General features: G+C 53.4%; 1 protein-coding gene and 1 long non-coding RNA gene across 2 annotated transcripts in view; both read left to right on the top strand.

The window, feature by feature from the left end:
• Nucleotides 1-5,140, top strand: part of LOC106814991 — a 19,507-nt gene extending 14,367 nt beyond the window's left edge. The window contains exons 8-9 of the mRNA XM_014819391.1: nt 4,626-4,706; nt 5,130-5,140. Coding sequence (XP_014674877.1) covers nt 4,626-4,706; nt 5,130-5,140 — 92 coding nt within the window. The remainder of the gene's footprint in view (nt 1-4,625; nt 4,707-5,129) is intronic.
• Nucleotides 5,141-9,077: 3,937 nt separating this feature from the next.
• On the top strand, nt 9,078-11,841 carry LOC106814992. Its single transcript, XR_001394685.1, has 2 exons — nt 9,078-9,148; nt 11,466-11,841. It is a non-coding gene; the product is annotated as an uncharacterized LOC106814992 (long non-coding RNA).
• The last annotated feature ends 2,255 nt before the right edge of the window (nt 11,842-14,096 follow it).

Here is a 14,096-nt window from a genome sequence, read left to right as displayed (position 1 = left end):
CCGTGCGTGCCAGCAACAGCAAGCCAGTGACACGACCGAGACAATGCTCGTGAGACAGGACATCGGGTGAAGCTCACTGAGATAGCTTGCCATGGAAACGTACGCGCCGAGTCGCCTGAAGCCGTTCGCGCATCCGCCTTTGCGGAAAAGTCGCGTCGCCGCGGAAGCGTTCGCGGCATCGCCTTGGAAGCAAGCTCCGCGTGAGCCGCCGAGAGCGTTCGGCATCGCCTTGGAAAAGTCACGCGTAGCCGCCGGAAGCGGTCGCGTGCATCCCCTTGGAAAAGTCCGCGTAGCCGCGGAAGCGCGTCGCGGCGTCGCCTTGAGAAAAGTCTGCGTCGTAGGCCGGAACAGCATCTCAGGTCCGCACTCAAAGTCCGGGTTCGTGTGCAGGAAGGCACCGCCCGTTTGCCGGCCCGAGTACATAAAGTAGGACAAAAAGGCGCGACGTGTCCACCCACTTGTCGCGCTGTCGCCGTGGAAAATCGCGCGTAAGCCGCGCGGGAACGGCGCTGCGTCCGCCTTGGAAAAGTCGCGCTTTAGCCCGCCGGACGAGCGTCGCGCGTCGCCTTGGAACAAGTCGCGCGTAGCCCGGCGGAAGCGGGTGGTGCGTTAGTGCGCGCCGTCGCACTTGGAAACAGTCCGCCGTCAGGCGGGCGGGTCGGCGGGGTGGGGCGTTGAGTGGGGGGGGTGGGGAGGCGGGGGGGGGTGCTGCGGCGTGTGGTGGCGTCCGGGGCGGGTGGGGGTGAGGAGAAGTTGGGGGGGGGGGTCGGGCGGGCGTGGGGGTAGGGTGCGGGTCTGGGGCGGGGTGGTGGATGTGGTGGGGAGGGCGGGGGGTCGGGGGTGGGGGCGGCGGGGGGGAGGTGGGGTGGGGTGGGGGGTGGGCGGGGGGGGGGGGGTGGTGGGGGGTGGGGGGGGTGGGGGGGGGGGGTGTGGGGTGGGTGCGGGGGGGTGCGCCGTGGGGGAGAGAGGGGGGTGCGGGCGGGGGGGGCGGGCGTGGAGCGCGGCGGAGGGAGCGGGGCGCGTGCGCGAGTGTGAGAGAGAGGGGTGCGGCGGGGGAGAGGCGCGCGGAGGAGGGCGGCGGGGGGGGGGGGGGGCGGCGCGGGGGGTCGGCAGCGGGTGTGGGGAGAGGAGAGGGTCGGCGGAGGCGCGCGGGAGGAGCGGGTGCGGGGCGCGTCGGCGTGTGAGAGAGAGGGGCGGCGGGGGGGGGGGGGGGGGGCGCGTTGGGGGAGGGGCGCGGCGGGGGGGGGAGGGGCGGGGGTCGGGCGCAGTGCGGGCGGCGTTTGAAAAGGTGCGGGGGGGCGCGCGGGGGCGTGAGCGCGCGGGGAGGAGCGGGGCGGGCGGTGCGCTGACTGGAAGCGAGTGGGCGGCGGCAGGAGAGTCTCGGGGGCGGACGGCAGGGGCGGCCGTGTGTATTTAACGTCGCGGTGTCGCGGTGAAGCTTTCGCGGGGCGGGGAGGGGGGGCGGGGGGGGTGGTGAGGGGAGCGAGGGGTCAGGGGCAGCGGGGTGCTGGTGGCGGGGCGTGGAGCGTGGGCGGCGGGGGGGGGGGGGCTGTTCGCTCCGCGTGAGAACGAAACGTTGCAGGTGCTAGTATGCGGATTCGTTCGGGGACGGATGGCGGGGGATCTTGACATGCGATCGGATCGTGGTACTGGCGGGGGAAGGGGAGGGGGGAGGCGAGGCGGACGGGGGGGGGGGGGGAGTCACGGGCGGTGGTGCAGCTCAGAATTTCTCGGCGGGGCTGTGGTGCGAAAGAGGCGGGAGAGAGACGCCGGTGTGTCGTAGGGGAAGAGACTGGGTGTGTGTGGGCGGAAGAGAGAAGGGATGGCGAGGGGGGTGCTGGGGGGTGCGGCGGTGCGAGGCGGCGCGAGTGTCGGGGGATCTTCTGGACGGCGGCGTTGGGGGGGGGGTGATCGGGATCGGGGAGAGCGGGGGGTGGGGGGGGGGTGGGCGGAGGGCGGGGGAGACGGGGGGGAGCTCGGGAGTCAGAGTCGGGAGTGCGGGGGGTCGGGGGGGGGCGGGGGGGGGAGTTCGGAATCGGGGTGGGTGATAATAAATTTGGGGAAGGGGAATATAAGTCGTGGAAGATTATGATCTTAGTTGAATGTGCGTTTGCGTCGTGCGCGAGAGCGGGCGGGCGCGGTGTTGCAGGGGAACGCTATGGCTGAACGCGTGGGGGGGGGGGCAGGGCGGGGTGGTCAGAGAGCTGCGGGGGGGGGCGGGGGGAACGTCCGGGGGGTGGGGGGGGGGCGATAGGCAGGGTGCGTCGAGCGGGGAGGCGGAGGCGCGGGCGGGGGCGGGGTGGGGGGGAGGGCGCGGGTGCGTGGGCGGAGGGTGGGGGGGGGGGAGAGCGGTCGAGCGCTCTATTGGACAGAGCGAGCGGAGCGAGGGTGGGGGGGGTGACGGGGTGTTTATGGTGTGTGTAGGGGCTCGAGCGCGTGGGTGGAGCGAGGGGGTCGGGCGGCGAAGGGGCGAGGGCGTGGGTGGATTGCGCCGAGGTGGTCGTGCGGTCCGAGTGCGTGAGGCGTCCGTGGTCGCGGTTGCGCGTGGCGCGGGCTGGGGGGGGGCGCGTGCGCGGTGGCCGGTGCTGGGTGCGGAGGACGCGAGGGTTGGCGCGTGGGGGAGCGGTGCAACGAGGGGGGGGGGTAGACTTGGGCGAGAAGCGTTGGAGGCGCCACATTTTGAAATTGGGTATAGTTGGTGAGGCGTGGCGTGATGGCGTCCGGGGGCGAGGTAGGTAGAGTGAGCGGTGGGGGCGCGGGGGCGGCTGATTTGAAGGCAGCGGGCGTGGAGGGTCGAGCTATCTTTCGGGGGGGGGCCACGGGTGGCGGGTGGAATTGTTTGGGGCGAGAGAAGAGTCGGGGCGGCGGAGAATTGCGCGAGTAGGTCATTGGCAGGGGGGCGGGGGTCGAGGACGGGGACGGTGTTTGCACTCAGTTGTGGTGGTGATGTGAATGAACTAAGCGCTTAGGCGGGGGGGGGGGGGGGGGGGCGGGGGGGGTTTGAATGGTGTAGGAGAAAAGGAGATTATGGCCCAAATTGAGGGGTGAGAGGGGGGGGAGGGTTGGGGCAAGTGAGAGTGAGGAAGTGAGGTTAGGGGTATAGGGATGCGAGGCAGGAGAGCGGTACGTGCGTGGTGGGGTGTGCAGCACTCGGTCGGTGGGTGTCGTTTTACGGGAGAGGATGTGCCGAGGTTGGACAGGGAGTATGCTGTTAATGCAAGAAATTGGATGTCTGCTGACTGCGGGACGGGGGGCTGGTAGGCCGCGGAGGGGTATAAGAGCTGGTCGGGGGGGGGTGAGGTGAGGTGGGTAAGGGCCGGGGAGCGTTAAAGATTTTGACGAGAAGAGGCGGATGTCAGAAAGGCGGCGGGCGGGGAGCGGATAGGGAGAGGGGGGCGCGTAGTGTGGTGAGTGTGGCGAGAGAGCGCCAGGGTCGGCGTGGACGCAAAGCGGGGGGGGGGTGGGGGTGGGGTGAGTGAAGCGCCAGGTCTACGGGGGTGCACAAATTGTGGATCATTTCGTGCGTGTGAGGGAGAGGATTGATTAGTGTGGCGAGGTGATAGCAGGAGGGGGCGAAGTGCGGTGCGTATGAAGTAGGCGGGGGCGATGGGTGGTGGCTGCAAGTGGAAGAGGCTGGGGCGTGTCGGTTGGCGTGTGGGAGGGTCGTCACTCGGATGTGTGGTCCGTGTGTTTTGAGGGGGGGGGGCACCCGTTGGGGAGCGATGGGGCGTCCCGAGAGGCTGGGGAGGCGTAGGGTGTGGCGGAGTGGCCGGGGTCGGTGCCTTCGTGAGCGTGGGCGGCGTGCGCGGGGGGGGGTCGGCGGTCAGGAGGCATGGTGGCGGTTGGGGGCGGGGGGCGAGAGGCGGGAGGTAAACTCAGGAAGCATTTGACCCAGCGAGGTTTTGGGAGGAGTGTGGGGGGGTGGGGAGGTGTGTTACTGCTATGCTCCCATATGGAACGTGGGGGGGGGCCTGATTTGGGGAGCCACGCCAGGTCTGGGGGGCGGTGCACTTCGGAGGGCGCAGGCGGGGCGAGTTTTTGGGAGAAGAAAGGTGGGGGAAAGTGTGCCGTAGGCAGGGGGTCAGGGGGTGGAGAGCGTGGATTGTTGCCCGTCATGTTGGTATGGCGTGAGAGAATAAGGGAGGGGGCGGTGAGGCGGGTTTTGATAGGTTGTTGGAGGGAGAAAGAAAGAAGAATTATGTGCGAGAAGGTTATGGGTAGGTGTGTGGATTGGAGAGTTTAGGGGGGGGGGTGGCAGAGAAGGAGACGGCGCAGGTGGATAACAGAGAACAGGTGTTGTTGGGGTGGGTCAGCAGCTCGTGGCTTGTCGGTGTCGTGGGTGTTAGCGGGAGAGGAGTGGGGGGTTGGGTATTGGAGCAAGCGGTGAGTTTAAGGTGCGAATAGTTGGGTATGTGTCCTGTCCAGAGCGGGGGGGCGGCGGGAGTGAAGAGGAGAGTGGGTCGGGCTATATGGGTAAGTGAAAGTGTTAACGAAGAGGAGGCGAGGTGTGCCGGAAGCGGCGAGCGATAGAAGTCCTGAGTTTAGTGCGGGAATGGCGCGAGTTGAGCGTACAAAGCGGGTGCGTATAGCGCCATCTACCGTCACAACATTGTGATTCATTTTAGTTTATAAAATTAGTATTGCGATATACGAGATGGCGAACCGTGTGCTAGGGGCCGGCCTAGAAAAACTCGAGAGGCGGAGAGGTAAGACACTTCCGGAGTGGCAACAAGGTTAACGTTTGGAGCAAGGAGAGGTGGGGGGGGTGGGGGGGCTGTGTTATGCGGCAGGAAACACCAATTGTCACGTCGGTAGGCATGGGAGCGATCTATGGTGGGCGAGAGTGAGGCGCGTTGATCCTGCGTCAATCTTACACGTTAACGACGATCAGGAGCTCCGCTTTTATAGGCAGTTCATAAATCTGAATATTGATAAAATAGCGTATTGGGGGGAGGGGGGGGTTGCGTTCAGCTACAGTGGTCTATTGACACTTCAAGTGTCGGTGAGCTACCAGGGGTCGTGTGGACGAGCGTGTGCGAGTGTCGAGGGTCCCGTAAATGAAGTGGTCGGTCGTTCGAGTGTGCGAGATCGTGCGCCGTGATTTTGTTTTCTGATTTTTCCACTTTTAGCTCACCTGTGAAAACAGTCGGTCAAGCCTGCAGCTATGAGGCCGAGTGGGTCCGTCGGGTTAGCGGGCGTGTGCGGCGGGGCCGAGTGCGTGCGGGGGGGGGAGGGTCGAACATTGTGCGCGTGGGTGTCAGACGGGATAACTCGAGGAGGACGCGGTTGGTGCGGCGCGAGCGAGTTGTGAAGAAGTTGTTATATTGGGGGTGTACTGGGCCGTGGGGATGCTGGGCGGGCTGCGAGGTAGGGGTAGAGAGCGTGGGGGGCCGGTGAGTGTGTGAAGCAGCGGTGCGGAGGGGTGCGGAGGGTGCGCTGACTTTCGGGAGCCGAGCATCGGGCAATTTTTGTGGGCCGGAAGAAATGGCAAGTGTGCCATTAGTCATTCAGGGTTGAAACGGGATTTTCTCAGGTTGGTATGTGAATGCAATAGTAGGGGGTTTGAAATTTAAAAAAAGAAAATATGCACAATTAGGTTAGGGGGTTGGGGGCAGATTAGTAGGTAGCGGATATGGTATATAGACGAGCAGGAGGACGATCGGTGTGGGGGTGTGCAGCACGGTGGCGGGGGTGTTTCGCTTTTGAGGGCGGAAGGAGGCGAGGTTGTGACGAAGGATGGCTTGGGGTGAGGAGGGTGCGAGAGAATGGGGGTATTTGCGTTCTCCGAGGCCGTGGGCTGATAGAGAGGGGGGGAGGCAGGGTGCGAGTGGGGGGAGATCGGGGTCATCGGGAGGTGTAGAGTGAGAAGGGTGTTTCAGAGAGACAGTGGTGGGGGTTGTTAGAGGGCGCGGGGAGGCGGCGGGGCGATGAGGACTGGATGTAGGTTCGAGGAGAGGAGTGGCGGGCATGGCGTGGCTGACGAGGAAGTGGCAGGGGGGGGTTGGGGGGGGGGGGTATAGCGGGCCGATCTACGAGATCACAGGAATGTGGTGAGTTCATTTGGTTTATAGAGATGGGTGAGGTTAGGTGGTGCGGGCGGGGGAGGAGGGGACAGGAGTGGCCAGGGAGTCGTTTGACGGTGATTTAAGTGGGACGGGGCGGGGGGGGTGGGGGGATGGGGGTGGTGGGGGCTGGGGCAATGAGAGGGAGAGAGGGGCGAGGGCGTTGGCGTGTACTTAGCGGCGTCGGTCGAGTGTGTGGTGTCGCTTTTTTGGGTGGGTGGGCGGGGGTAGCGAGTGTCGGATGGAGGCAGCTTGGGTCGAGTTCTAGGAGTTGGAGAGGGCGTGGGTGAGAGTTGGATTGGGCTTTCGGGGGGGGGCTGATAGCGATGGTGGGCGTGAGAGTGATGTAGCTGCATGTTGGAGCCGAGTGAGTCCCGAGCATGGCGAGGAGGCTGGGGTGGGAGGAATTTCGCAATGATCGTGTCCGTCGTGGGCCGTGGGGCGCGGGGGGTGGGGGGGGTGTTTGTCGTGGGCGTGAGGGGGTGGGGGGCCGGGAGGCGTCCGTGGGCGGTGGCCGCGGTGGCGAGACAAGGTGGGGCGGGTGGCACAAGAGTGCGGTGTGAGAGGGGGGGGGGCCGCTCGACGTCGTCACGAGATGTCGGGGACGGGGGGGGGCGTAAGTCGCGAAGAAGGCGAGGTGGAGGTCGAGAGCTGGGGGGCGGGGGGGGTCAAATGGTCCAGGAGAGGTTAATAAGAAGGGGGGCGCGAACATGGTCGACTGCTTGAACGTTAAGGGGTATGGAGAGAGGGAAGCGGGGGAGCATTGGGCGGGGCAGCAGAATGCTAAGGACTGCGTCGACCTGTAGGCTCTGGTGATAGCGGCTGGTATAGCATCACTTGTGAGAGAAGAGCGTGATGCGAGCCTGGCCGAAAGGATTGGGAGGGGCGGGGGGGAGCAGGCGCTCAGGAGAGTGGTCAGAGTGGGGGCACAGGGCAGATTTTAGACATTTCTGAGACATGTGGGGTGGGGGTGCGTGAGGGGCGGAGGGGGGGGAGAGGGGGCGGATTACAACAAAGAACTGTATTTTGCTGGTGCAGCGGGACCTAAGGCATGTGTAGTGCCGTTATTGAAAGGCGAGCCAGTAAAATATGGCGTTTCTAGTAGCATGGGCGAAGGAGTGAGAGGGGTGCGATGAAGCCTGTTTGAGCCCGTCGAAGAGAGGGAGGGTTAAACATTGATTGGGTTGACTGGTGGTAACAAAGGACTGAAAGCCTGCGTTTGCTCATTTATTAAGCGCCGATACCCGGTGTCTGTCAATGGAGGCCTAGACTAGCAGTTGCACAGTTTAATTGGCAGAAGGGCGAAAGGTGTTTGTTGAGAGCAACCGGTTGACGCTCCCTGAAGATACATATGATTTAGTCTAAAGCGGATGGTCTGTCTATAGCGACCTGCCCCCTAGGCCTGAACGGCTAATGCAGTGAATCACGTGATGCTCGCATGAGGCAAAACACGGCCAAAGCCCTCATGGCTGCACGCTCCTCTAATCATAATTGTGGGCCTGCCAACCTGCCAAGGCACCTGTTAACTCACCACGCCTGTAGCTAAAAACCTTATCGCGCTGGCTGCCGCTGAAATATACTTACTTGGATTTTAGCCTGTACCTACTGTAAGCGATTTCTAGAATTGATGCCATCTTTGCATTTATTGATTACACTTGCAGCGTCATACTCGCGGGCAACATACCCTAGTTAAAATTAGATTATTTATTTCTCATGTAATCTTTAGTTTAACACGATATAAATAATAACTAGTACCCATATCAATTATGAATATTTACTTTCATCTTGAATTACTTAAACATATATCATGTAGCTATGGCCGTGGGTATCTACATTTTACCAGCTTGTGCGAACATAAGCTGTTACTCATCGAAATATTCAGAGACACTATATAATTATGATTTCTATGACTGCTTACACTCAGTGGCAGTAGGCAAGAAAGTATTATTATGAGGGGCAGTAAAAGCATCAATCGCTGGTTAATGTTTTTTTAATAAATTAGAGAGACGAGAGAGAGCAAAAGTCTAAGATAAAGAGAGAGAGCAGAGTAGTAAATTGAAGACGGGCGACAGGAAAACGGCGTTGATACCGGTGTGTATGCGACGGAAACGGGGGGTACCAATTAGCTCGTGCGGAGATGGGTCAAGGGGCATGCGGAGGTGGGGAGGGCAGGGGTGAGGGAGGTCGAAGCCAGGGGGAGGGAGATGGACGGGTAAGGGGTGCCGAAGTGAGAGGCCAAGGGTGGAGATGAAGTGGGAGGCAGGGGCGCACGGAGGTGGGACGCAGTGGGGACGGCGAGGGGAGAGGGAAGGACTCCCCCCCCCTCAATTTAAACTTTGGAGATCCCTATGCCTCATATGTTGAAAATCTGTTATAGATAGATAAAAATAGGATAGCTGTGAATCATGACACAAATTCGCAAGTGCAAAGCAAGTATCATTTGAAGTAAAAATAAACCAAAAATCCATTTTGGGGTAGAGATAGCGAGCGTGTCCTTAACAATCCATGTGACGCAACTTGCGTAATCTGCATATCTGCGCCTAACAAATGTGTCACTACGCACGACTGAAATTTGACGTTTATAACCGTAGCAACATACCCCAGATGAGCCCAGTCGCTCTGCGGCTCTTGTTCTATTCTTTGGTCATTGCCTGTCCTGTTTATCATTGCCTGCCATGTCTATCATTGCCTGTCCTGTTTACCATTGCCTGTCGTGTTTATCTGTTATGTCTATCATTGTCATTCATGTCTATCATTGCCTGTCCTGTCTATCATTGCCTGTCCTGTTTATCATTGCCTGTCATGTTTATCTGTCATGTCTATCATTGTCAGTCATGTCTATCATTGCCTGTCATGTTTATCATTACCTGTCATGTTTATCTGTCATGTTCATCACCTCGTGTCGTTACAGGACCAGGAGACGGTGCTGGCGATCGTGTCCGGGTTTCTCCTCAAGCTGCAGCGGTGCTACCCTGACGACTTCGACGCCTGCGTCGCCAACATGGACCCCAAGCAGCGCGATCAGATTCACAGGGTAATGCAATATTCCACAACTTGATCTCCCCCGAGAGCGCGTGGACCTGCAGGTGAGCAGCGTATGTGCCACGGGTTGGTTTTGTTTGTCCCTCGAGATTTCGCCGCTGTTCCAGATGTTACGCTACCCCGTTCCTAGCCATAAGTTACCCTATCGCGTCTCAGTCACTGCGTGGCGGGAAGCTCACGACGTCCGGGTTGGGCTAAGCAATTCCTTACTACTCGTGTTATGATGCATTTGGAATTTGTTACGTTAGCGGCTTGTTCACGTTTACCTCACGCACCGCACCCGTAGGATTTATATGTTATACGTGAAAGTTGCTGTTACGTGTTTTTACCAGTGTGTATGTTATGCTTAGCGAATAATAGCGTGCAGTTTCTCCCAGTATCCTTCCTGAAGATATTCATCCCCCCGAGCTTGAATTCATTCCTGATGTGTTCGCAGAATATATTACCAAGAGTACCATAATAGAACATTTCTCATTTCTATTATGGACTCTTGATATATATGTATATGCACTGTCACTGTCAGTTTCTAGTCATTTTATATCGGTAGGGAAAGCGGTGTCACCAGGTATCTTTCATGAAGTTCTATACAGGAACCCATTTACTTGTATCGGGAAGTTGTGAGTTTGTGTTGACTAGTTGATCTGTTTTAAATATGCAGTTCAGCAGTCACCATTTACCTCTGATGACATTTTGAGTTTACAACTAGGGTTTACAACTAGGGTTTACAACTAGGTTAAGCATTCTCTTGTTACTGCTGTCGATTGTGTGTATTGATATGTTTACCTCGGGATCTAAGTTTACATGTCTTACATAAGACGATTGCTGCAAATGTTAGGCAGTCTCCAGGGATGTTAAGAAGTTAAACCCCTCCCCCACGCATACATGCGCCCTGGCACACATACATTTACATACGCATACATTCATGCATGTGCGCATGCACGCACATCCACACGCCCACGCAGCGTATGCACACATTTACGCACACATTTACGCATGCACGCACACATTCATGCATGCACGCACGTCCACACGCACACGCAGTGTAGACACAGCCGCACACATTAACGCATGCACGCCCGTCCAACATACGCACACATTCATGTATGCACGCATGCACGCACGTCCACGCGCACACTATAGTTGTGATCTAGCGGTATATGCCAAGCTTCCAATTGGAAAGGCTTCAATCAATGTACAGTCAGTTGTCTCGTGGTACTGCCGCCGTACCATTTGGTTCTTAAATGTTATTTATTATTTGGTTGGTTATATACATCCTTTTTTATAGCGTGTTTTTTTTTATCGTTCCACGTGACCGATTGGTCTTGATGTCAGTCACGCGTACAGCTTATATGTTCTTGCATTATTGTAATTATTGGCGCAGTGAGAAATGTGTATGAGTGAGTGAGCGAGAGTGTGAGAAGGCTGTGGTATGTGCAGCCAAAAGCGAAACAGTGATATTTCACCTTGTGAATTTCACGCAAATTTTCGTCCGGCGACGTCACTTCCATCTTTTATGCGCATATGCAATTATGCATACATATATATATATTATATATATATATATATATATATATATATAATATACACATGCATATACATACATATATATATATATATATACATACATAATACATACGCATAATATACATATATGTATTTGCATGCCACGGGAATTTGTGATGTGGTGAAAATTTTCACCTTCACGTTTTGTTCTAAAATGATTATGGTGCGACCAATGAGAGTTTAAGTGAATGCCGGTCTGTTTCCATCAGAATGTACTTTTGAACTGCTCACATTCCCCTTTACGAAAGCATTTATTATATATGTAGCAGAAACCAGCGTGTATAACATTCCATATCAGCTGTAGGTGCTGGTTGTCAGTGTTCGTTTATATTATCGACCAATTTTACTCCGTCCATGTTTTACCTCGTGCCTCATTTCAGTTAAGCCAAAAATCGGGGTGCCCTAGAAATTTTGATAATATGACGCTATACTGTCCTCGGACGCCTAGAATAGCGTCCGATTATAATTTTTTTTAGGGTCCAATTATTGGTAATGTTACAGTGGGACGTTGTTGTTGTTATTACATAATGCGCATGCTGTTGATCTCACGTCGCGCATATTTCCTTAGGCTCAGTCCACTCCACTGATTTGTGGTACCTTCAGACTATAATTTGAAACTTTAGCATATATTTAGACTATAGCTAGGGTTTGACCATAGCGAGTGGAGTGAATCTATGTTTTCCTACGTGAATCTCACAATGTGAAACTGGATCAATTTTGCATGACACGGTGTATGTACCAGAATTTCCTGGCAATCAATGCGTATGGAATAAAAACAATGTCACAATTCTGTTATAGGTACTGCCGGGACTGGTGTTGACATGCATGGAAACTGCTATAGCGTTTTCATGAAACTTTATAAAACTCAAGAATGCATTGTCAACGGTTGATACATACGATACATTCCCTTGTTAAATGATTACTTGTGTATTGTTGATATAGCTGTGGACTTTTAAAACATTTTTACACAGAATATTCTGCATTACATAGTTATGTTGTCACTGCTAGTTATTCCCGATTATTACCCGGTTAGATTTGGCACGCAACTAATGATTATTTACCTACACAAAGTTATTGTATAAACGTGTAGATCTTGTGTGTTATCGCAGCATGATCACAACCCATATGCCCGCGGATTTTGGTGCAATAAATTTGACTTGAAGGTACATGTTAATACGTGTTTGCTTTTCTACGTTCATTCACCACACTATTCAACACTCCTCAACATTCGCCAACACTCTTCAACATTTCTCAGCATTCGCCAACACTACTCAACACTACTCAACATTCGCCAACACTTCGATCTTTTCCTCGATCTCTGCGCGGCATGAGTAAAATTCACAAGAGTTATTTCTGCATTAAAAATAATCTTTATTTTGCATATAATGATATTCTGCAGATTGCACATACATAATACGAGCTGAACTGCTTTACGGTTACTGACAAAGGTAAAGTACTTGCAAACAGGTAGTACGAATCAACAAAAATGTATGCTTAACGCCAATACACATGCATGTCCCGCGCAAAAATAACCTGTCGCCTTGACAACTGAATAGAATGAGAACACTGAAAGGCTTGACATACAGGTAGATTGAGAAAGCACAGAACCCTCCTGATGGACAAAACTAGCTTCCGGCATAACCCCATTAAAACTACTAGACTTGGCCATTTTATTATGTATCGTGTAAACTACAGCAGCAACATTGCTTACGTCAGCCCTCACAATTAGTAATAAAAAAACTCTGTAGATATTGCATGCACACTCTTATCAAGAATGAAAGACATTACCATTTATCCACAGTTTTGCACGTGAGACATTTTGCATATTCACAGTGTATAAAATCTGCCAAAAACGGACAGTTGGGACATAACAGTATGCGATTAAATCGGGAGTAAGATAATAATAGATTATCATTTATTAAAGGATTTTATTAAGAAATTTAGGAAAGATTATCCCTTGTTTTCTTACTCTTTATGAGATGCATGTCCACGAAACGGGAAATAGGACTGTTCACATGTATAATATACCAGTTATTTTCGCAATCCACACTCGGGCTGAAGAAATCGCTTGATGTAACTACTGGTGAGCTACTGCTGTTATGTACGCGTAATTCTAATAACAAACAAACAAAACCCAACAACAGAAACAGAAACTAACAGGAAACCAAACAAAAACATACATACTCAACTCTGAGATTGATTCGTTCCTGGTATGTACGAGCAAAAAGCCATAACTCCCAATACAAAAAACTCGCAATTCATACTACATGCTACCAAGAACCTACTGCTAATTATTAATTTAGTGATGGTAATGGGACCTTGATACTAAATATACTGCATCCTAATCTGTGTTATTCTAAGTGCTTCTCATGGTTTAGTGCATACTTGATACAGTTGTAATAATCCCCAATCCACACATGCAGATATCACGCTAACACACTATATCATATAAACACTATAGCTCTGTAAGCCCAACGCATTCATTTGCATATTGCATGTACTTAGTGCACACCTGTTACCGAGTGTCTCGATCACCACGTTATGACACTTCCGTTATAGAATGCGCCTATTATATCATACCATCAAGCCATCACATATGTATATAAGAACGTGTACTGAGAATAGTAAAATTATGCATCTACTGTTTGTTCATTCGCAAAATAGGAGATTCATTATTGTAGAACACGTGTTCATAGGCCCTACATGAGCAAATCTTGGGTGAAACTAGGGAAAAACAGCTTCAGTTTCAACCCATATTTAGCACTTTGTATAATAAATCGAAAACACAAGTGTTTGATTAAAACCATAAAACTATAGTCGCAGCATTACGTATCACACATGCAACATTATTGTCATTTGCAATTCATCCTCTTCCAAGATGTACAAAGGACAAAACCTTAATATTGTAACTTCATGTTCATGTAAGTGGCAGTCACTATTTCATTCACCGCACCAGCATCATGGCACTATGTTTAGTATAATAACGTGCACATACAGAAGACAGGGGACCTTACCCCACTACCACCCACTATGTATCCATTCACAACTTCCAGCACGACTAGATTTTCCAGCGAGCGTAAATCACTATTTCATTTGCTAACTTGGCCCTGTAGTCAGAAACAAAATTGATCTTAACATTAATCTTAATGCTACCTTTTTCTCGTTGTAGACCGTTGATGGTAAATATGGTAAAGTTACTAGTTCCTTATTCACAGTGTATAGAGGTCTGAGAACAATTTTGGCAAGCACCTAGCTTGCCACTATATATATTTGGTACGGTCACCTGTCCCCCACATACAAGATGTTAGATGCATAGAACACGGGCAAATAATAATAATGCCAAATATCGATGCTGATGTACCAGTAATAATGTAACTATTACAATAATTAAATGATTAATTATAAATAACAATAACTATAAATAATTAT

The sequence above is a fragment of the Priapulus caudatus genome, unplaced genomic scaffold (genome assembly GCF_000485595.1).
Source record: "Priapulus caudatus unplaced genomic scaffold, Priapulus_caudatus-5.0.1 Scaffold1019, whole genome shotgun sequence".
Classification (NCBI taxonomy): domain Eukaryota; kingdom Metazoa; phylum Priapulida; class Priapulimorpha; order Priapulimorphida; family Priapulidae; genus Priapulus; species Priapulus caudatus.
This window is presented reverse-complemented; position numbering and strand designations above follow the sequence as displayed.